The sequence below is a fragment of the Mycteria americana genome, chromosome 2 (genome assembly GCF_035582795.1).
Source record: "Mycteria americana isolate JAX WOST 10 ecotype Jacksonville Zoo and Gardens chromosome 2, USCA_MyAme_1.0, whole genome shotgun sequence".
Classification (NCBI taxonomy): Eukaryota; Metazoa; Chordata; class Aves; order Ciconiiformes; family Ciconiidae; genus Mycteria; species Mycteria americana.
Window position 1 is genome coordinate 11,949,033 of NC_134366.1, and position 23,454 is coordinate 11,972,486.

Sequence of the window (23,454 nt, forward strand, 5' to 3'; positions counted from 1 at the left end):
TGGTATCACTGAAACAAAGAAACCTTGCTCCTCAAAGTAAAAGAAGCTCTCATAGTCTTGCTTTATGTCATGTCATACTCAAGAAAGCAAAATGAAAAATAAAATTAAACCTTTATGAAACAGGCATGAACAAGTGAAATAGAAATAGGGGCTGAGCACACTCTAAACCATTTAGAAGTGTACCAAAAAGAAATATGTATGTAAGCCTGTAAGGAAATCACTACTATTAATGTAAATCACTACCCAAATTTAGACTTGGTTTTCTTAATTAATGGATTGACTTACCTGAGAATAAAAGTTACACCCCTGCAACAAAATAACCACTTTCCTAAGGAGTAACTGTCTGAAATCAAGCAATCTGGTAATCCAGCTTCAAAAACTCTGTCATGAACAAATGAACCTCTCTGTTTCCACTTTGGGTTCGGTTCTGTAGGACAGCGAGCAGCTTAAGAGGGTGATGAAATGTTAGACTGTGCTTCAGGTGGTTTCTAGTGCTTGGTGAAGTAGCCCGGAGTTAAACGCCTCGTTCAGCATCAGGCGTCACAAATGGAGTCGTTCTGGGCAGGTGCTTCAGCAGCACAGTGGACTCCAGGTCCTCTGCCTAGGTTGAAAGAACACCACATGACAAAATAAGACATTGATTGGAAAGACTGCCAGAACTCTTTAACATTTTTCTGTTTCCTGCAGAATATTATATTGCAAATCCAAGCTTCAAGTCAACAGACTTGCCCTTTGTTGTAACACCATAAAGTTATGATACTCTTGCGTTCATTTTCTTTGGGTTAGGCAGAAAAGATTTTTGCAGAAATCACAGTAGGAAGCTGTATTTTGTGATTGACATTTTCTGAAGTTTATGTTAGGTTGATGGTAGGATTAGTTAATTTTTCTGGGCTTTAACTTCTGTTGGTAGCCACAGGGCTGGCATGCTATTCAGTCATGTCCTGCACTTTCATGAATTTCCCTCACCCTGTAGGGATAAGTCTCTGTGTCAGAGCTCTGGCTTATTCATCCGCATTCATGTTAAAGGAGTAAAATAAAAAAACAGCCAAATGTTGGCAGTAGAATAGCTTAAATAATCTGAAAAATTAAGTCCTACTTCTTCTGACAAAATTATTAATCCTATGTTTCTGTGTCTGAAGGAAATGGCTGAGAACAGTGTGGTCCTGTTGCTTTTAATAAACCTCAGCCCTAGATAATGATACAGCAGGAAGAGCTCTTGAGTGTTCAGGAAGTAATTTCCTCCCTAAAGGGCCTTTGTAATCTGCTCTATGTCATCACCATCATCATCAGTGCTTGAAGAAATAGGTTTCGGATGCACCTTCCACGGGAGAGGCAGAACATAATTTTGCAAGTGAGAAGTATCATAGTCTTGCAGAGCTGCAGAGACCTCTTTCTTCTGTCTGACCTGTAGCTCTAGCATATGCCATGGACGTGCAAATGAATATAATAGCAAACCATTGGTCAAAGTAATAAGTTTCCCATGGAAGTAATACAGAGCAGATATAAAATGCAAGAATCATGCTGATGTGAAATGGATTTTCAGTATTTAAAAAGTGCATAATTCAGTTCACCCACAGTCCAGGAAAATCCTTGAGAAGAATTCTCTACATTAAAAAATAAAGACATGTTGTAAGTTGGCTTCAGGTAAGAGAAGATGAGAAATAAAGAGTTGGAAGCATCTGAAAGTCATAGGTAATAGAAAATGTATCAAAAGAGATCACACTAGAGCTCCCACCACCATCTTTGAAAGAAACAGCTCAACAAATTTGAGACTGCAATGCAAGATAGCATGTATGGCATTGGGAAAAAAATCTATGCCAGAAAAGCCTATTTGCCAACCTCCCCCACGCCATCAGCCACACCAAGAGCTAGTTAGAAAATGAAGTGATATATTCCTCCTGTCCTCACTCCTGTCTCTTTTAAACAACTTATAGGAAGGAAATGCTAACCTGCAATGGTATGGCAGAGTTTTCTTGATGTCAGCTGTTAGCAGGTTTCCTGAGAAACTGGTGTTATCTGAAGTAGTGGCGACATATTTTCATCACCTGACCGCTTTCTTTGGAAGATCTTTATTTCTTTGAATATTTTTTTGGCTTTTAAAGTTTCTCTTTATAAAGTTTGTGGTTTTGAAACTTACTTTATCATTTTTCCACTTTTCATTTATCAACTTTTGCAGCAAAGATAAAAAGAAAAGGATCACGATTATACTCAGCTGTTTTCCACTTAAGGCTTTGTTTAGCTATGAATGCAGTTGTTTATCACTGTACATTGGTTTTCATGAAAACTGCTGTTCTCACATGTCTGTAAATTGTCCTCTAGGCACGCTTCGTCCTTGTCCAGACATGAACGTTTTGGGGGGAGAGCTGAGGGCAATCTGAAGGAAGAAAGTGCAAACAAAATAAATTACCTGCTTTTGAGGTATAAAAAAAATGTGAAATGTCAATGGAAAAAAAATCAAAGTGGACCTTTGAAATGGATAGGGATTAAGGCTTCACTAAGGAGCGATGATAGACATGGTTTGGGGCAGGATGAGAGAAAAGCTTTATTGGAATGTGTATAATTAGTGAGTTTGGGTACTGCCAATGAAAGAGAGACCATACGCTCCAAATATACTTCAGAGTGTACTTTTAAGCCAGATGTCTATGCCCAACCTGAGAAATACATTCTCTAAAAAACAGAGAGAAGAAAACCAAGCAAGGTGAGGACTTGCGGAAAGATTTCCAGTTCTACAGTATATGATTCTGTTGCTCTTGTTTTGATGAACTGTCCCACAGCTGGGGGAGCGTTGCATGAAACTTTCAGGTCCATTATTTCTGACATTCGCCTTGAATTTCAGAAACAGGATCTAAAGCTCAGATATTACAATCTGATCCTCTCCCTGCCTTAAAGTTTCTTTTGATTAATGCTGTAAAAGCCTGTAAGCTTTGGCAGTGATTATCTTTGGCTCATCTTACCTGCATTACAGATCAATGTATTTTAACTCTGTAAGTTCTGAACATATTTCTGAAGGTTTCCAAGGGTGAGCCCAGACATTTTGGGCTTGAAGGAGCTTCAGTTTGGAAACCTTAGCTGGTTCAGAATTGCACTTGTTTTCTTTATATAGTATCAACTTTCCCCGAGATGACTGTTGACAAGAGAAAGTCTCCTCTGGGCCAATGCTGCTCGTGCCCTGACTTCGGGAGGAAAGTGGTCACGCCTGCCTAACACACTGACTTGCAAATAATTCAATATCTGAGCAGTTTTAGAAGTTGCGTAGTTGTGCTTTTATTTATAGAGAGGGAGAGGCCAAAGAGAATAGCTTTGAAAGAAACAAGTTCAGGCAGTCTTCATTTTTGTTAAGGAGCAACAAAAATTGATTCAGCTTCCTTTTGTCAATAAAAATGCAGCCTGGTGGAGGAATAGTTTTTACAAACATCTAAGGTTTAAGTCCCATTGCTAGCAGCAGAATCACAATTTGTACTTTAAAGATACTGTCAGTTGTGTGTAGTTCAGAGAAAGAGAAGAAAAATCAGCAATTTGGAATCTCACGTTATGCTGCAAAAAGTCAACATCATCTCCTTATTTTACATACATTTCTCTTACATAATCTGCAATGAATTTACATTTTTTCATGATTTAGCTCTTTTCCGTACATTCCTAATTCTTTGACCTGGAAAATGTATGTCTTTTTCTTATTGTTTAGTGCAAAACTGACTTTATGTGGAATTACATTCCCTGCTAATATACCATGAAAAATCATTTGTTTATTTATGTCATCATACCTTTTTTATTATACCTTACTTACTGACAGAGAAATATATTGCATCAGTTTAGTTGAGGCTTACAGAATAACCAAGCTCCTTAGCTTTTGGAACAGAAAGGAAGATGATGATCAAAAGCTTGCTTTTGGAGAACGAGATACTGTTCTCATTTACATTTCTTAGCAATTTCTGAGATGTCTTCCACCTCTCACTTTTATTAGGAAGAGTTGCAGAATCAAAGTGGCATCTACTTATCATCCAAACTGAAATTCCAGCTCTCACCATCAGCCTTCTTTGGCCATGGTTTTCCCCCTTTTACGACCAAGTGAGCGTTGGAGCCTGTCAGGACGCATAGCTGCATTAATCATCTCTGCTCGCTACAGCCAAGCGAGTGGACAGGAAGCATCTATTTACTAAGGGCTTGTCTACATGGGGAAGTAGCTCAGACTGCTCATTAGGCGTTAACTCCTTCCATGGATTCTCCTCGAGCATCTTTCTGTGCTTTAGCTTTAGGCTGCTTTGGAAAATACGGAAGTTGGTAGTGGGTGTAGTTAAACCACAGAAAGCCCGTATTAGCGTGCAGCATGGCTTCAGAACATGAGCCTGTCTCCACGTGTCACTTAATCTTCTGTAACTGACACTCTTCATGCTCTTAGTCTGTGGCAAATGGAAGGTAAAACGTGTTAGGTCAAGCCTCTTATATCAAGGCATGGGTGTGTAACTTGCTTGTGTGTCCGTGTGTCTCTGCATTCATACAGCGGACCCTGATAGCAATTTGGGTGCTAGTAATATTTTGGATAACTCCCTAAGTAAACAAATCTGAAGAGAACTCATTATTTTTCAGCCATGGTAGGAGATAAGAAGTGTGTGGGATGATCTTCTACACCTCGTATGAGCCATCTATTATTTAGTGATGTTGAAGTTAGTCGAGTTGGACTGTCTTTTGTATAGAAAATGTCTTTGCACAAAGAAGAGTAGTCTTCTGGAGATGAACAACTTAAAGGCTCTTTAATACTAGTGTATCATCATCCTGAAATAAAGGGCTTTGTTACTATGGCAGCTAAAGCTTATCTTCATGAGAATGTTGCATCACTTTACAAGAACCATATTTTTTAAAGCAATTTATACTAGTGCAAGCTCCATTGTGGAAACTCTTTATTTAGTGTAGCTTCATTTCATTAACTAAGCCTTAGCCAAACCACACTAAATTGTTTTTTTAATTGAAATTGCGTTCATTCAGAAGTTTGCTAAATGCATTAACAGTGTATACATTTTCAGTGGTGGTATTTTCTCATGTAAACAAAAACTCGTGTGGTTCTTGATATTCCTATGTAACTGTTAATTTTGTTACTAGCTATAAAAAATTAAATATTCTCCATGTATTTAATCCTATTAAAAGTTGAAATACTAAGGAAAATACTGCTTATTTTAAAAAAATGAATGTGGAACCTGTACACATGAAAAATTGTATTGAGACAAATCTTTAGCAGAAAATATATTATGTGCTCCAGCTTACCTAGGCACATTACCTGGAGTAAAACATGATGACCATTACCAAAAAAAATGTAGTCAACTGAAAGAAGTTGATGGTCGCTACATTGCTAGTAACAGATTTGGCTCTTTGCTTTCAGCCCTTTTGACTATATTACTTTCTTTGGCAGTTGTGTTCTCTTCTCCAAACTTACTTTGCTAGATAAAGTTTTATTCAGTGATTTCTGCCAGACGAGAACAAAGGATAGTTTCCTTCCAATTTTTGGGACGGCATTTGCTATTGTCTGTGAAATTCCAGACTGGGGTTGGCTGGAGGCGCAGCAGAATACAGAATCACATTTTAGCCCTATATTTGTATTAGGTAGCATATGTACATATATTTGTATTAGGTAGCAAACAAAACCACTTTGACAGCCTTTGTTTGGGGTGTATGGCTATTATTCCGTCTTTCACTGCAGCTGTTGCTGATGCTTCATCTCAGGTTTTGTTATACTCCATTTACACTGACTTATACTTACACTTTCTTGGAAATTTTCTTTTGAGCTGATGCCTCAACATTTGTGTCAAGTTCTCTCTAGCAGGGTGAGTTAATTGAACAAGGAAGTCCAGGTTTGGTTTTGAAAGAAAAAGAAAGGGAGTTCTACTATTTGTACACTGATGATTCAGAATATCTGAGCTTAAAATTCAAGTATCATATGCCTTAGCCTCAGTGAAGGACACTTACTTAATCATTTTGAATGAAATACAATACAAATGAAGTAAATGCAATGTCAGGGATTCAAATAGAGCTTACACATCTGTGTAGTAAAAGTATTCTTGGGACCTTTAATTCTGTACTGTCCTTGGCTCTGATTTCTACAGTGGCTCACTGCCATCTTGGAATGGCACAAGGTAATAGCAAAAGCTTTCCTGTATTCTGCATGCTGAAGTTGGAAAAAAAATTAAATTGCAGAGAGAAAGAAGCAGAACACTACAGTTTTGTATTCGTGTAGTCCTGTTTTCTGTCTGTACTGCACTTTATGGAGCTATGCAAAACCTCACTCAAAAAGTTGCATGACGTCAAGGTTAAAAACCTAGCAATCAGGAAATGCAAAAGGTGGGGTTGCGTGTAACAGCACAATTACTTCACTTGCACATGTGAAATATTTAGGATACTATGCTAATAAACATCTCTTTTGAATAGACCGTGTGCACCTTAATCTAACAGTGAAATGAAAAGATTTTCATTAGGAATGACATACATTCAACATCCAAAAATCTTCTGTAGTTTAATAACTTCCAAAATGACAGCATTACTACAGCATGAACTAATCTTTTAATACAAAAAGGTGCACTGAAGAATTTGGTAACTTTTATTAATTCATAGTCTAATTTTCTGAGTTTAGTTTAATTAACAAAGAAATTTTGCCTGTTTCAGCCACAAGCCTTTGTTACATCTTTCAACTTCACTAACGTCATTGAACACCTCCCTAAGTTTTTCGTTGTGAGGATGTGGAAGAGCAGTCAGCAGTTGAAAAGTTTACTCCAAAACCCTGGAAAGTCAGCAGAAAGGCATTTGTTGATTTTAGTGGATTGGGATTAAGTCCAGAATAAATATCTAATGATACCAAAACACTTGCTGATTCTTAAACTTTTGAAAACTACTTTGTATGCAAAATCTGCATTTCTGATAACCTGCACTCTTGCAAAAGAGGGTCTCCTGCTGCCAGGTGCCCAGCTAATCCGAGTTTGTGCTCGTAGTATTGCACACTCAGGAAGACAAGTGAATGGTAAGCAAAATGTGGGATTACTCTTGCCAAAAGCTTTGTCCTCACCCTAGCAGCTACTCCCCACACTTTTGGATCGCTAGATCTGGAAGGCAGACCTGAAGTTAAACTTTCTCTTGTTTTTCCCCCCATGCATGACCTTCACTGCTGCTCATTGAAAACACTTTCACGCGCACCTTCCATATGTAAAAATAGGCTAGTTACCACTTTTGCTCTCAGTTGTTCTAGGAGGGGAAGACTAAAGAGTTTTTCCTCCCACTAAACTGGTGATGAAAGATACGTTTTAAAAGCAGTTTAAATCGTGAACTATAAACGTGCAGAACTTCAGAGTACAACAAAGACCTGTATAAAGTCCAGGGACCCAAACTCTACATCAGCTCTCAAATTTGTAATCTGGATTTGAACAGAAAACTCCTATTTAATACAAGAACAAAGCACTAAACATTTGGAACTGCTTGTACTGCTGTTATATACAGTTTTATGCTTACTATAAAAAGTTACACTTTAAGAAATACTAGAGCCCATATTATAATGTGCATATAAATATGAAGCTAAGGCTGTGTCCAAGTTTCCTAACTGCCCAAAGTCAGCCAGTCTCACAGCATGAAAGGCACAAAAACTAGGATTGAGCCTAGCTTCTTCCTCCTGTTGAGCCTGAAATCTTTTCACTGTGTGGTGTGGAAGAAATAATAGCAAGCCCCAGGGATGCGGGGCTGAAAGGCAGAAACTAGCAGCTGAGCAGGGGCAAGGATCAACTTCTTAAACTGTCTTTCCATTGCAATTAACTGCATACCAAATCTCAGCCAAATGGTGGCTAATAGCAGGGATGAAGTTTAACCTGTTTGACTTTGCACTGAAAGGGATGAGCGCCACAGGTAGCCTCACTTACAGCGAAGTACGAACAGGAGATTTAACAAGCTACTACTTGTCAGCTCTTAATTAGCAGCTCCCATCAGAGCAGCAGCACCCAACTGCAACACCGTCTGCTTCAGTGCAAAGTCCAATTCATTAGTTAAATTTTCAGAAGCATCGTATTTTGCTTGGATGATGGTATTTAACAGCTAAAGCATGGCAAGATTTGACTACCTTTCAGTTGTTTCTGTCTGTAGGGAGAGTTTCTAGCTAAACTTAGTACCTGATACTATCTGCTAAATTGGATGCAAGCAGCATGTCAGGAGGTTCCTTGGGCTACATCCCTAGACATGCTGCAAGGTGATTTTTGTTTATTTTGACTTGCAGTGCAGATTTCCATATCCACTACTATTGCAACAGACAGCTGTACAGCATTTGATTTGGCCAAGTGTGTGTCTAACGACTAGTAGCCTTGCTGTTTTGACAGTAAGTCTGGTTTGCCACTGCTGTAACATTGCCACCGCATGGCAATGCATGCTTTGCTATGAGCTTTGAGAAGATAAGCCATGCTGTGTGTATTCACAAGATAAAGTGCAGTTTGTTGAGCCTGCCTGTAAGAAATGTGGGTAACATTTAGCTCTGGAGGAAAGTTGTGTACAATAAAGTGGTGTACTTTTGGAAATGTCGTACATAGGACATTCAAGAGGGATTTAAAATATAAAATATAGTAAAACCTTACTCAGATTGCACTGAGGAACACTTAGAGAGTTGAAAATTGAGAAGATAAATTATTTGCTTTGGGCCCTGTGTGAGTGAGCGTGTGATGGAAGTGTGTGACCTGGCACGACAGCCACACAAAAATTCATTTATTAGTGGAATCCTTCTTATATTCTGCAGGTCCCATGGATGTCTACAAAACCTAAGACACATTCTGCTGATACAAATTCTTAGACTTTTAGCCATCTTTTGTTTGCCAACCTTTCTCCAAGAAGCTGCATCCTACCGTAACTTGCTAGCAGAACATGACAGAAATGGCATGATCAAATAATTTTGTATGGACAGGGGATACCATTGCTAAACAAACATGATGGCAGGCAGATCACACGTCGGAAATTAATGTTTACTTCAGCTTTTAGTTTTTCTTTCCAGGATATTGAAATGAATGCTATAACGAAAGAGGGGGATGAAAAACATCTTCAAGCATTTATATGTAAATGTACATTTCAGTATTGTGGTTTTAAAGAGTCTCTGGAGACTTAACTTCTTTAAAACACTGCATGGATGAATCAGCCTGTTTCGGTATTTAACCTCTATGCCATAGATTCTTACACGTACTCACATGCACTGGATGTCTATGCTTGTTTTCTTGCGTGTGTGTGTGTGCACCCGCACATAAGCAAATAATCAGGAGTGATAAATATAGATTTAAGAATCAAATATGTTTCCCATTAAACTTTAAACTATTATTTGCATGAATAAGTTGTGCGTGTTGAAGCACTGGGAGCATTTTCTGTTGCTTGGAAGTAGCACTCCAAAGCGTTTTATGAACTATTAACAGTCTGATACAAGTTATCTTTAAGATTTTATAATAATATAGAAAACTGCTTCTATTTTTGCAGGAATGCAGGGAGTAGACTGTTGTGGTTAGTTTTACCATGGAGGAAGAGTGACTGCAATGAACGGCAAGAAATATGCCACAATCTTTTAATCTTTTTCTTTAATGCAAAAAGGCTCTCTATTTCTTCTACACCATGCAATTAAAAGATGAAAATAATGCTAAAGTGGTCTGGGCTTTTTGGAAAAAAAAACCCAACTATTTTTATATTTTTGGAAGTGTGGTGTGTAAGAACTGCTCTTTCAATAGTGGAGTGTCAACTCTTGAGTTTAACAAAAGTGCCCTTAAATAGTAAACCAAAGCTATAAAAATGAAATGTATATTCTTTGAAGGCAGAACACCTGCTAAAATTATTGTATATTACAAAAAAAACACAAGAAGGAACAGAACAGAAAACGTGTGATTGCTGTGTCCCATGTGTCAGAACTCTTACTGCTTTTATTTCCAGACAAACAGGGGGGAAGAGCCATGGCTGTGCCTGTGTGAGCAGTGGCGGGGAGCAGGGGACCAGCCGGGAGGGAGCAGTTTGGGCAGGCATCCGCACCAGCTGCGTTTTGGGGGGGTTACTTCAGACCAGGTCCAGTCTGGTCCCATGGAGTGACCTCCCTGTAGCGGCTGGGCCCTGGGAGGTGCATGCCTGTAGTGTGGGTTGGAGTTAGCCATGGCATAGGGCATAGCGTTTGCATGCTCCAAGCCAACAAAGCGTGATAAGGATGGGGCAGGGGGGTGGTTGGGAAATTTGTTCCAAAAGCACACTCCAAAGGAAACGGGGAGCCCGTCAAGCCTTTGTGGGGAGAGGTCTTCCTCTGTCCGCTGGCAGCCATCTTAGGTGCAGCTCTGCAACCACAGGGCTTCAGGAACTCGTAATTACAGCCATCCTTCACTCTCCCTCTCCCTGTCTCGGACATGGGCTTCTTCTCCCGCCCTGGAGACACAAGAGGGAATTCCTTAGCCCCAAAGGTCAGCCTTTCCTTCGGTTGCACAGCGGGGACATGAGGCCACGCTGAGGTAGCAGATGGGTTGCCTGGGGCCCTGCCCTGTGCTGGGGCCCTCGGGCCCAGGCGTGGCAGGGGTGTGAGAGAAAACCACCTCCTCCCACCTCTGCCAGGCACGCTGAGTGCGGCTCTCACACCAGCAGCCATATGCCAGGCTGCCAAAAATAACGGTTATTTTTAAAGTACTTGGGATAACAGGACCCACTTCATTTATTACAAAATAAACTGAGAACTGGTCTGTTGTTTCACACTGATATCAGGGTCGAGAAGGATGAGTGTTTCCTCCTTGATCCTCACATGTGGACATGATACTGCGTAAGAGGCTCTGTGGCTGGCCTGTCGACTGCCATATCAGTTAACAGCTTTTAAAGCAGATAGTTTGTAGAGAGCTAGAATAAAAAGAATTATTTCACTTTTAGTCAGTTCTGTGCTAGGAAAGGAGTTTTATGCTAAGACAATAGGGCTGTAAAGATTATCCTTTTTTTGTGTTAGTGTCTAACCTTTTTTTGCATTTTACAGGTCTATTTTCCCATAAGAATTAAATTATACAAATAATCATATGTTTCTCTTACAAATTAGGAGGGTTTTTTTTACTTGTAATGGCCTCATGTTCTGTGAAATGAATGCAAAGGAGCTTACAGGGATGCAGTGTCTTTTCCCACTATTCCCAACAGAGGCTTTCTTTCTCTGAATCATTCTTAGGCGATGCTATCTACTGGCTGTCACTCTTAGCTGTATGTCTGTTATATTCCCTCTTATACTTCCCTCAAAAATGTATTCTTGGCCTTTCTTTTCTGGGAGATCCACCCAGTTGCCCTTGCTTTAAATCCCAGCGGGAAGAGATTTATAAAGCAGAAATGTGGGGTTGATGTGTGACTACACCGTGTCTCCGCCAGCGCCGCTCTGTTCTGCCCTTCCGTGCTATCTCCAGCAGCCAGAGGTGCCTCACACACCTGGATGTGCACGTATCACTTCACATCGTCTTTTTTTTCTTTTTTTTTTTTTTAATGGGCTACATAATGTTAAGTATAATGCTGTTAAATCATTTCTTCTCCTTAATAATAGAACGTTGCACTTCATTACACCTGCAGAGTAAGTGAGCGTTGCTGAGCTAATATCGGATCTGAAACTTGACAGCTCTCTTTGACAAGTACCTGTAGGTCCCATGGACTTGAAAACTACATTGCTGCAACTGATGGAATACTCGAATCTGTTTAATTTTTCTGAATTTGAGAGGAGGGACACTTTTAATGCTTAAATTCCCATCTTTAACATTGCACAGATGGTGTAATGTTTTTGCATTTTTTATATTATTTTGGGTTACTGAAGTTAATATTCTGCTAGCTACAAGTATCTGCGTGCATCCACAGAGTTCATTTTGAGGACAGAGCTCTAAAATAAATTATAGACCTTGGTAGCAGTCATAAATCAGTCATTTTTTTCATTGAGAAAGTGGTGGCACTGGAAGAAAGTTATTTAGTGATCAAAATGCATCGTTAAGCTTTTAAAAAGGGATTCTGTGCCTGTAGTAGAGCTGTAGGCGATTTATGGCTTATCTGTACTCATTGCCTCGAGCTTTTGGAAAATTTGTAAACAAAGCCAGATGCTCATTATGTTCCCGTTCAGGGTTGGTTAGATGGGTAAATGCCATCAGAAGCACTTTGGTCCTGTTGGGTTTTAGCATGTTACAGAAAATGGAATTGCTCCAAAATATTTTTTTAAATATTTATCTTCCATGAAAAAATACTTCTAGTTTCTGCTCATAGAATGGATTTTTTTTAATAGTTGTAAATGATAAAAATAGGAAAGTAATACTCTGAGAACTACATTGTATGCTAAACTGTGGGTCCAGCTTTTTCTCTGTCAGAGTTCATGCTTACACCATGTGATGTAGTCGAGCACCACGCACCCTTTTTAAGGGTTTCGGGCAATGCAGGAGGCTGTAGAAGTTTCAGGCTAGGATAGCTTCTGCTTTTTACCAAATTTTAGGGAACTGAGATGTGAACTAAGTGACTTTTCATAACCACTTTGCTAAGTTAAGTAATTTGCTATTGATTTGATAATTTGTACTGCTCGCCTTTTGTCTTCTGTATAGATTATGTGATGTGAAAGGGGTTCTTGTAAACTACATTTTTTTGCTTTTTACTGCTCTTTAAGCATAAGAAAACATGCTGCTGTATACAAATTGAATTGCTATAGGTTAACAAAATTTTCCTTGTAATCATATTTATTGCAATATGATCATCATGTAATCCATTTCATAATTCATGATTAACTTTTTGGTGTATTTTTTTTATTTATCGGCTGCAGCTGGCCAAGTAAACAGGTCATGGCACGCTTAACGAAGAGACGACAGGCAGATACAAAGGCTATCCAGCATCTTTGGGCAGCTATAGAAATAATCCGGAACCAGAAGCAAATTGCTAACATTGACCGTATTACAAAGTAAGTGATCCGTTCCAAAAAAAGTCTTGATGAGGGGGAAGGTTGATGCTATTAAAAGCCCTGGGAAACAGAGACAGTAAACATTGTGAGAAACTGTGAAACAGTTACATGCACTTCTGTGTTACTAATTATCTAATTATAAAAAAAAAACCTTCTAGAACTGAGCACCTAAAGATCCTAAAGTGAGGTTTAATCCATTGAATTGAGATCTTACCCTGTATTTGTTTTGTATAAGTGTCTTTAGGAAATATGCAATATTTATAGTACTTGAACTGTGTTTAGTATGTCAGAGTTGTACTCACTTGGTAGCTTGGTCAAAATACAAGAATTAGGTATAACAGTTAAGGAGAAAAGGGCAATAAATAATCTAATTCTTTAGGAAAATGTGATAGGCCAGTGGAGAACTCTTCCAGAAGGCGAAGATAAGCCTGAAGTGTTAGGTTGCTCAAACAAGTAAGAAGCCATATTTGCTGAGGTGAGCATAGGATGCTATTAAAGAAGACATGAGATGATTACCACCTATGCCTAATACTATTGTTAATATTAAAATATTCTTCAAAATGTATTAGGTGCTGTATACACAGAGAAATATATATTGTTTGTTCTGTGGAGCTTGCAATATGTAAAAAGGTCTACAATATTAAAATACCTTTTCAGATAACTTGAAGTAGCCACTGTAATAAAAACTGAGGGAGGTTTTGTGCCCCTCTCTGGTTTGTCTGCATTTCCAGGCCAACATGTACATCACATTTGTCAAAGTAATCAATACGAATAATTTAAAAGAGCAAAAGTAACCAGTTGGCAAGTCTTCAGTTGCCAGAACCAATGTGAACTGATAATGAGGCCAGAGACCGCTAAAAGGGGAGAGTTATAAACAGTGCAGGTGACTAGCAAAGTGAAAATCTTTATACCGTGGTCCACTGACAGAGTTTGGAAGCTCTGGGGTGGAAGTAACAGGCAAAACTGGCTTTGTAAGTGGACAAAGTGTAACAGTTCAGGTTCTCCAAACACAGTGAACAATAAACCGGAGAAAGAAAAAAGATGATGTCCCAAATGAATTAGTGTGTACCTGGCTCCTACAACAAAGGAAAATGTACCATTAAACTGAAAAGCACCTTCCCAGAGACAGAGAGTTCCAAACAGGCTTGAGAAGGAGATTGTATTTTAGGAAATTTCATTTTTGAGTTTCAGAATGCTTTAAAGCATATATATTTGCATCATGTCTCCAAGGAGACAAATGGGTAAACTAATGCTATACACTTTCCATTTTAACATTTCAAATTACTTGCTCCAGGCCATATATTAGCTGAGTTTGTTAGCTGTTTATGCTTTTTTTGTATGTAATAAAGGGAGACAGGCATGTCTAGCTGGGGATTCATCCCACTCTTATGAGAGATGCCTATTTTAAGATAGTGCGAACAACATTTAGCTGGGTAAAGTTAGGTAAGACAAATCCTGTCGTTACAAACAAGGTTGAGAAAACAAGTAATTAGATACTAGAAAAAGAAGTACTGGTCTTGGTAACTGAAGGGTAGTTTGATTTTTTAAAAAAACAGTCTAGATCCAGATTGTATGACTCATCTCTAATCAGAAGGAAAATAAGTGACTAAACAGAGATGCAAGCAGCTTTTGTACTTTGAGAAAGATGTGCAAGGTGTTAGCAGTGAAGAGTAATCTAAAAAGTGCTTGGACATTGTAAATGCTCCACATGCACATCAGTGACAAGAGTGATGAACAGAGATCTAGTTTCTATGATATGATATTTTAAGGAGATAACTTTTGTCAAGGAATAGATAAAGACCTTTGAGTTGCTTTATGGTACTAGTCATTGATGAAGAAACACAGATGACTTAGTAAATGAGTATGCATATTACATAATATTCAGAATAAAGTTCTGAAATTTGCAGGGCATCAGAATATCTCTTCTGGTGAAAACTGAGCAGCTGATGTATTCTTCCAGACTCAAAGATCATTTAGTCAAGTACAACTGCAATTCCTTAAAAGATCAATCAATGTCCGGGCACATAGGCAAATGTATGAATAATAAGAAAGATCAAAACCAAACAGTGGTCAAAAGTGAAAATTATGAGCATGCATACATAGTTGGAGCTAAAGGGAGGATTCTCATACTTGGATTAGTAACATTTTTCAGAAGTGTTAATATCTCTTGGGATTGACTGAAAGAGTGGCTTTGCATATTACAACTATTTGCAAGTAATAATGGCAATGAAATTTATGGAAGCATGTCTTATTCCTGAGTAAGAATACAGAAAAACAGCAAGATAATCTTTTTTTATAAATGCATGTTTAAGGTAAGTGACAGTCATCCTACTGTGTCATATAGTGGATGATAAATGTGTACTTTCAGAGAACTTCACAAGTTGAAAAGATGATTTATGATTTGATTTTTGATTTGATTTTCTTTTTGCCATAGTTTGAGGGTTCATTTGTTGCTAGAGACAAGTTGTCCTGTGTATTTGGTGACCTGTTAGTCCAAACACCTTCATAACAGAATCTCTATTGCTGCTTTCTTCATCAGATGGTTTGCTGCTTTCAGGCAAATCTATTTGTTGGCTTTTCTCCTAACCGGCAGCTCAGCACGGTTGTCCCCCTCTTCCTAACATATTCTTGTTTATTTCATTTACTTCTTGCTTTTCTTAGCTTTCTGGTCCTGAGTAGAAGCCCCTGTACCTATCAAGGAGCATTTACTTTTTATTACCAGGGAGGAAATGTTGGTAATATAAAAAGAGGATTCGCTGTTTGTAGATTATGAACTGTTTCAACTCAGTATGCAGAAAAGACAAATTTATAGAACACATTAAAATATGTAAAATGTAACCTGTGCACTTTATGTGTAATTGTTAAAAAATATCTTGGGTGAAGAAAGACTTCCAGAAGATACTGGCAATGGAAAGTATGCAAGAAAAATCTATAGAACTAGCCACGCATTTTCTGTAGAGAACATAAGAGTAGGAGGATAGTGTAGGAGGAGCCAAGAGCACTAGAAGGTACTTCTAATATTATCAGGAAAAACCTATAAGGAAAGAGGCCCTTTAATTAAAAGTAGACTAAATCAAGTATGTTTTGCTTTTTAAATTGATGAGGAGGAAAAGCAAGAATAGAAAAATACATGATTTGAAAGTGATTAAAAACTGTCTTACATTGGAAAATTTGAATATGCAACTTAGAGCCTTTAAGAAATTACTAAGCTTACTGAACTTTTGGCAATTATTCTAGAAAAGTCATTGCATGTAGAGAAATATTAAGAAACACAAGAAAGCTGCCTATTTTTGAAGGAATTAAAAATGTATGTGTGGAAAAATGGCAAGAATATGACACTGATAATTGGAGTGTGATATAAATACTTAAATAAAAGCGTTGGTAAGGAGAGACCACACTGCACAGACTTGATGTCTCAAAAAAAAAAAATCAACAAGTCATTGTATGAAAGGGATTCTGTACTTTTAGTGATTATATGTGGGGGTACATTATAGTTGGAAAGGTACTTTCCATTGGTTGGAGATAAACATTCTTCAGTAGCTTGAAAACTAAATGAAGGACTGAAAACCAATACTAACAAGAAGTAACAGTGTAGTGAATTTAAAGGAATTAGTACTAAAAGTGCAAACTGCCTTTTGAAGAGAACTTTAATATATATAAATTCCTATCTTTGTACATAGGCCTCAGTGTGTTCAGAGCATTTTTCTTTAATGGTAAAGCTCATTTGGAGGCACTGGTAACATTTCTGTAAAGGTATACAAAATAAGTATTCTCACCCGGCTTATATTGTCATAGTGTATCTCAAGTCAATGAATGATAATCATTTAAAATGTAACTACTAGAAATATCTAAAATTGCTAAACTACCAAATTACTTAATTAAAAAATTATATTTGTAAGAGGTATTTATCAAGAAATATGACTTATTTTTCTGTCCAGACTTAATGTTGGGATAATTTGACCCTAATATGTCAATTATTTAGATGAGAACTATTGGTATTAGTTATGCTGTAAACACTAGTGGAGAAATGGCTTCCCATATCTTGTGAATTCTCTGTCAAGAGCGCAGCTTGACAAATTGTTCATCCTTAAAAGTGTGTTAAAAATTATAATTAGGCTTTGACTTTCTGTTTTTTCCTCATTATCTTCCATCTGTTTTGGATTTGGGGTAACCTCAAAAATTGATTCTATGCAATAAAATGCCTTAAAATACACTGGAAAAAAAAGCATGCATATTTAAATGAGTAGGATAAATTATTGACATTCAGTTGCATAGCAGATTGGTAAGTATTTCTGTACAGACATGTTTTTAAAGTTCTCTTTCTTTCGCTATTCCAGTCTTCCAGTGTCTTTTATAGCGTTTTCTTTATAATTCCCTTACAGGTAATTGGAATCCTAAGATTTAATTAACTATTAATTAAATATTTACCCTTTTTCTCTCAAGGTATTGGGTTTCCTCAGTAGCAATTTATGAACATTTCATGATCTTTATGATTAGTTCAGAGTTCATTATCTATTAAGTTAATGTTATTAAAATACCCAATTGGCAAATACAGTGTTCTAGAACTATTATTGGCCGCTTTCAGGATTTTGTCATTGTGAACAGATAATTATTCTGATTTCTAAACTAATCCATGAAGACTAATGTGAAAAACCAAAACATAATTCTTTTATTCCATACTTCCTTCCTCATATTTTTTTCTCTCTCCCTTTGATGTGTTTCATGATTTATTTAGTGATTGGCTTCTCTCCCTGTCTTTTATAAAGGCTGTGTCTATACTGTCTTTGTGTACTGTGACAGGGAATGCCCTGGCACCAACTGGAGCAGATATGCTGTGACCACACCGCATTGCCTTTGGTTTATGGAGTGTTTCTTTGGCCCTGACATACTCTTTGTTTGTTTTCTATGTGTGTGTGGTTCTTCAGTTCTAAGAGCCAAAAATAATACAGCCCACAGCAATGCTATTCTTGAAACTTGAAGCTAGAGGCATGATAGTTTGCCATCGGGCATGGTGTGAAGGCATCTGAGGACACATAGCAATGCTGGAACAGTGTTGGAGTGCCCTTGGCAGAAGGAGCCAATCTTGGCATGGTTTACGTCCACGTTCTCTGTCAGGAGCAAACTAGCCTCTTGGCCATGCTTTGCCTTTTTCCCAGGAAGAACGAGTTGGCTTTCTCCACAATGGAGCCTGAGAATGAGTTAGTTTGGGAATGAAAACGAGAGTGACCATAGTCCGGTCACTCTTGGGTAGCGATATCCCAGCTTTTGTGGGGATGAAGCTGATGGCTGAATAGACCATTAGCTAGGATAAAACTGATATGCTATAACTGGAGAATTTGTGTTATTTTCAAATAGAGCAAAACTGAAACTATCATTTTCATTAGTCAGAAAGCTGTTTTATAACATAGGTGATACAAGAAAATGTCTTTTTGTCATAAATAGGTACAAAGACTCTCATCTTTTTTAATTGGCTTTCAAATGGGATGGTCCAGTACTAGGTCCCTAAATTGTCATAACCATTTTTCCCATATTTGTTCTGTGGACTCATTTTTGTTATATTCTAATTTAATGTAAGTGCAGCAAAGTCTCAGAGAAATCTCAGAGAAATGAGCATCTTGGATAAATGAGCGGATCTCAAGCCTATATAGAGTAGACTCTGTCAGTCCCCTGTTAGCTTTGTGCAGACTGACATTAATCAGCATTGATGGGATAGCATGCCAGAAAAGAATTACTCAGTATGAAAGATTACTGTAAAATGATGAGATTTTCTGGTCCCACAGTTGAGGTGGAGTCGCTAGCAGTTGTAGATTGAGTATGTGACCCTCTCAGTTTGACATTTAGTCCTAGGAGGGGGATTTCTTCTCCAAATATCACTCTATGAAATTTCTTCAGTCAATCTCTGAGAATAGTTAAAGTTAAGGGCCTCTGCCATCCATAAATCTGGTTTTGTTGCCTTAGTTCTTCTGCGCTGCTCTTTTTAGGCCGTCTGCTTTAACAGAAAACAATTTCTAGAAGCACTGATGAAAGCAAAGATGAGAATGAGCAATTTGAACAGGTAGAGAATAATCACAAGAGAGTATAAATAAGAAAATGAGCAATTTGAACGGGTAGGGAATAATCACACGAGTCTATAAATAAGAATATGCAATGCAGTGGCAAGAAAAAAAAATTGAAAGAACAAGCTTCTTACAGTATTGCTTATTTGAAGCTCAGAAACTTGTTAGAAAAAATCTGTCACTATTTATAGTACCTTTGATGAAAATTTAAATCTTCCTAATATTTTGCATGTTGCAACTAAATAGTCATGCATAAACAAAAATAGTAAGTCATAAGAATGATTAGGAGAGCAGATGACTCTGGATTTATAACTAGATAATGCTGTTGTTTAACTTTACATGAGCAGAAGTATTGTAGCACCTGATATTTCTTTGACTGAAATGAAAGCTTAGAAATGTTTTTCTGCTCTGTTGGTTTCTTATCTTTTGTCAAGCCCCCTAAAATATCTGTCTTTTTGTTACCGGGGAGTAGGCTTATCTGAAAACAATTGTTTGAAGTAAAACATCCTCCTGTTACACAGAAGAATGCAGTGGTTGAGTTCACTTTCAACCAGTGTTACTGGCTCCTTTTCCACATCTTTACATAATCCTCATGTATGTTTTAAATGTGACCATGTGAAGCAAATAGTGTTATTAAAAGCAACTCTTCAGAATCTGGTACATGTTAATCAAACCCTGGTCAGTTGTACTGTGGTGGAACAGGTCAATATTGAAGGAGGTACTCAGGAAAGCTCACATTTTCCCAGTTGGGAAAAGATGAGGAAGAATAGTACAGTGAAGTTTTTTTCCATGCCATGCAGTGTAACAGCAGTTCGTAATTACGCAAAGGTAAGCAAAAGTGTGGAGTGCAAGGTCCTACAATAAGAAGCATGATGCTACTTCCTCAGCAGGCCACATTGCTGCTTCTAGTGGCAGCCTGTCTATTGAGTGTTCGCCTCTGAGAAAACTGAATTCAGTTTGTGTTGGGTTGGCTTAATTATAGATATATTCATTACAGAAAACAAACACAGGAACACATCACCAGGTGATGACAGGGTAGAAAACTCTTAAATACCTTTTCATATGTTTTCTGTTACAGGCAAGGACAAGGCACTTCTTTCTGTCTGACTCCACTAAGTCCATCTCCTTTTCCATTTCTTTTGCTTTCCTTCTCTCTTTCCCGTGATAAACTTCAGTTGCTTCTTTTAGGCCAAAACCAATGTTTTTTTTCTGTTTTCATAACACTATTTTTATGTTAAACCAAGAGAATGAACCAAGTCTAGAGTTTTAAAGCTTGTCAGTCCTTAGTCATAGAACATCCTGGGGGGGAAAAAATGTCTTCTGTGCTTTTTCAGCAATTTTTGATTGATTTGGTTAAAAATTATTATATTAGTTAAAACAAAAGAACAATCTAAAACTGATCATTTGACTCCCTAATAACAAAATTTTTAGTAAAAGTACTGTTTTGGTCATTTACACAAACTCTGCATTATGTGTGCATAATTATCAGTTACAAGCATAGCAATACATTGCATAGAAATATGGTGGACACCAAAACATTTGACTTGTTTGATACATTAATTTTTTATACTGATGGCTTCACAGTGAGGTTAAATGATGCATTCAGGTTGAAATTTTCCGACATTTTCAAAAGTTCAGATATATGCTATGAAGTAATAAAAAGAATGCTGAAAACTGCATATATGCAGGAAAGTACAGGGAATCTCACCAGCTTTTGCATCGTAATTGATACACAGTTTTGCTTGTAAATTTGTACTGAGACTGACCAATGAGGTAATATTGAACAAGTTCGTAAAGATTTTTAACATCCAGATTCACAAAAATGTTGAAGTGAGGAACAAAGCTAAACACTCATATTTTATAAGACCCTTAAGAAGAAATGATGGATTGTCATCGATTGCACAAGGAATGTTCACAATGGCATATGTTCATTAAATTTCACCTGTGTTACCTGTAGATAGCTACATTTGTCATAAAGCTTGCTTTTTTCTATTTGTTTATATTATGTTTAATCTTAATTTTGTTTGTGAGTTGATCATGATTTTCTGTTTTGGATATTACGTAACTTTAATATTGCTGATATTAATGGTCCATTTTAAGAGCTGCTTTTAGACATTTTTGACTATTGACTAAGCAGGGATGACAGGAAAAAATTGTAAGCTTTTCTTGGAAAAAGGCTATAAAGAACCTACCTGCATTTGCTCTGAGTAGTAGTAGAATTAAAATTTCTGAATTAGTAGATTTGGTTAAAGTGTCATCTTGACTTTATAGTGCATATTAATAATTACTCTTTTTCCCATGAAGCTCTTTCCTTGATATAGATAATTTCTTCAATTTGTGTAACGATTCTATTTAATCACATTAATTAAACTGATTAAAGGAATACATAAAAAGAAGTCCAGATATATTAAGCAGTGGTGTTTGTGATTTGTTAGGGATAATTGTTCCTCCAACTTGGTACTGAGCCACTGTCCCTCCATGTGATAAAGAACATTGCTACCTGAATTGCTGGGTCTGCTTCTCAATTCTGGCTGTCATAAGACTAATTCAGTGCCTAGTGTAGAAAACTTCACCGTGGGACTGACAGAGATTCCTTCAGCTTTGCCACCTTTTTTTCCTGCTTTATGCTGATTACATGGAATGGAAAGGATGCTGTAGCTGGCTGTGCAACTGTTATGCCTGTAGGGGTTTAGCATAAAAGGCTATTTTGTTGAGGACTGAGCTTGAGGTGAGGCTAAACTTTTTTGTGTATTTGCTTTGATCAGAAATATTAACACATACATATCTAGCTCCTACAGTTCATTCTGCAAAAAATAAATAGATAGGTGCTCAGATGTTCTAACGAACTTTGCTTGATTAATTTTCCTTATCTAATAATTCTTCTCTTAAGAATGATCTTACGTGGTATTGTTAGTAAGGCAGTTTTCGTTTTTTATCTCAAAGGTCAGTGTTCTTCATTGATTCAGTAGGTGAAGTCATCTCTGGGCTGAGCATGAGTATGACTGGTAAATAAAATGATTCACACTAACAGCACAAACACAAGGATATTAACAACAGCCATACTCCTTGTTTGATGTTTGCTAATGAGTGCCAACTCATTTAAACTCTCCTTACTGTGTGTTACTATAAAAATTGTAGTGTTCAATGTTTAATACTTTTCATAGATAAAACACATGCAAACTATGAACTCCAGTATAAATATTGAGAAGGAAAGTGGTGGAAGTGTAACTGACTTGAAAATCACTATCTGTATTTTCATTTTAATGAATGTTCTCATGTACTCCATACTTCTATTAATATTTGTGTTGAAATTGCGTAAGTTTACAGAGAAAAATACATAACAGGCTATCTTTATTTCTAATTGCTAAAAGCAAACCAATTTCTTTTTATGTCACAACCGGTATTGATTTCTGCTTGAATCATAACATCTTTATAATATTTGAAAATGAAACTTCTAGCTTATGTTTGGTTTCTTTGCTGTAAATAAATGTGGCTTTCTATTAGAAGTAAAAGATAAAAATGAGTGTGACATGGCCATTTAACAGGTTGTTGTCTGGCCTGAAGTGCTCATCAAGGCTTTCTCTGTAATCAGTGGAGAGAGAATGATCTCCAAAGCACTACTCATACCATCTATTTTAGGCTGCGGTCTCATATTCCCATTCATGTAAACAATATCATCACCAAAAGTAGCAGTCCTGCCCTGATGGCTTTTCCAGCCGTTGTGCTGTTCCCTAGCTGGTAATTGGGTGAACATTTGTGTGACAGTGTGATGATTTTGAAACTCAGCCAAGCTAAAACTAATATGACCACACACAAAAAAAGTTTTTGTTACTTTTAACCCAGATAAGAATGGAAATTAAATTAGATAGAAAACTCTGAAAAACTGAATCATGAACGTGCTTGAATGTACATCTTTTAAGCATGTTTTGAATTGAGACGCTCAATATGAGCTGACTAAGTATTTCATTTGCAAGGTACTAGCCAGGATGTTATATTCTGAGTCATGTATTAGTTGATTACTTCAGTACATCCACAGAGAAGTGCTGGATGGAACAGCGGCTCTGCCTATACACAAGCAATTTTGCATATGCATGGCATGCCACTGAACAATTAGTGCTCCTGTTTGCCAGTAGTGCTCAGTGCACATACATGTACATTACCAGCAGTTTCACATACAACTTTTTAGGTTTGAAAAATGGGAGTAGAGCCCTTTTTTAGATAAGTTCCTCCTTAAGAAGGTGGTAGTAGTTCTGAAAGGGAGATTTTTGTAGATAAAGATTGAATAGTGCAGTACCTTAATTACTTGCTTTTCATGGTCATATTGGTGGGTTACACAATCTTAAGTGTATAGTGAAGTTGGATGAGTGAGAATTTAAACTACTGAAACAAGGAATTACCCGAGTTAAAATTACCATGGTTTTGACAGAAATGACCCAGGTGATTAACATTATAGGAAACTGCATGGTGCCTGGGGTATCTAAAGCACACACAAAA

The 23,454-nt window shown here is 37.3% G+C and overlaps 1 protein-coding gene across 8 annotated transcripts in view; it reads left to right on the forward strand.

Annotated features, from left to right (window-relative positions):
* Nucleotides 1-23,454, forward strand: part of ZMYND11 (zinc finger MYND-type containing 11) — a 116,216-nt gene that overhangs the window by 40,529 nt on the left and 52,233 nt on the right. For all 8 annotated transcript variants that reach the window (XM_075492409.1, XM_075492407.1, XM_075492408.1 and 5 more), the window contains one exon: nucleotides 12,770-12,904. In XM_075492409.1, coding sequence (XP_075348524.1) covers nucleotides 12,789-12,904 — 116 coding nt within the window. In that variant the 5' untranslated portion in view covers nucleotides 12,770-12,788. The remainder of the gene's footprint in view (nucleotides 1-12,769; nucleotides 12,905-23,454) is intronic.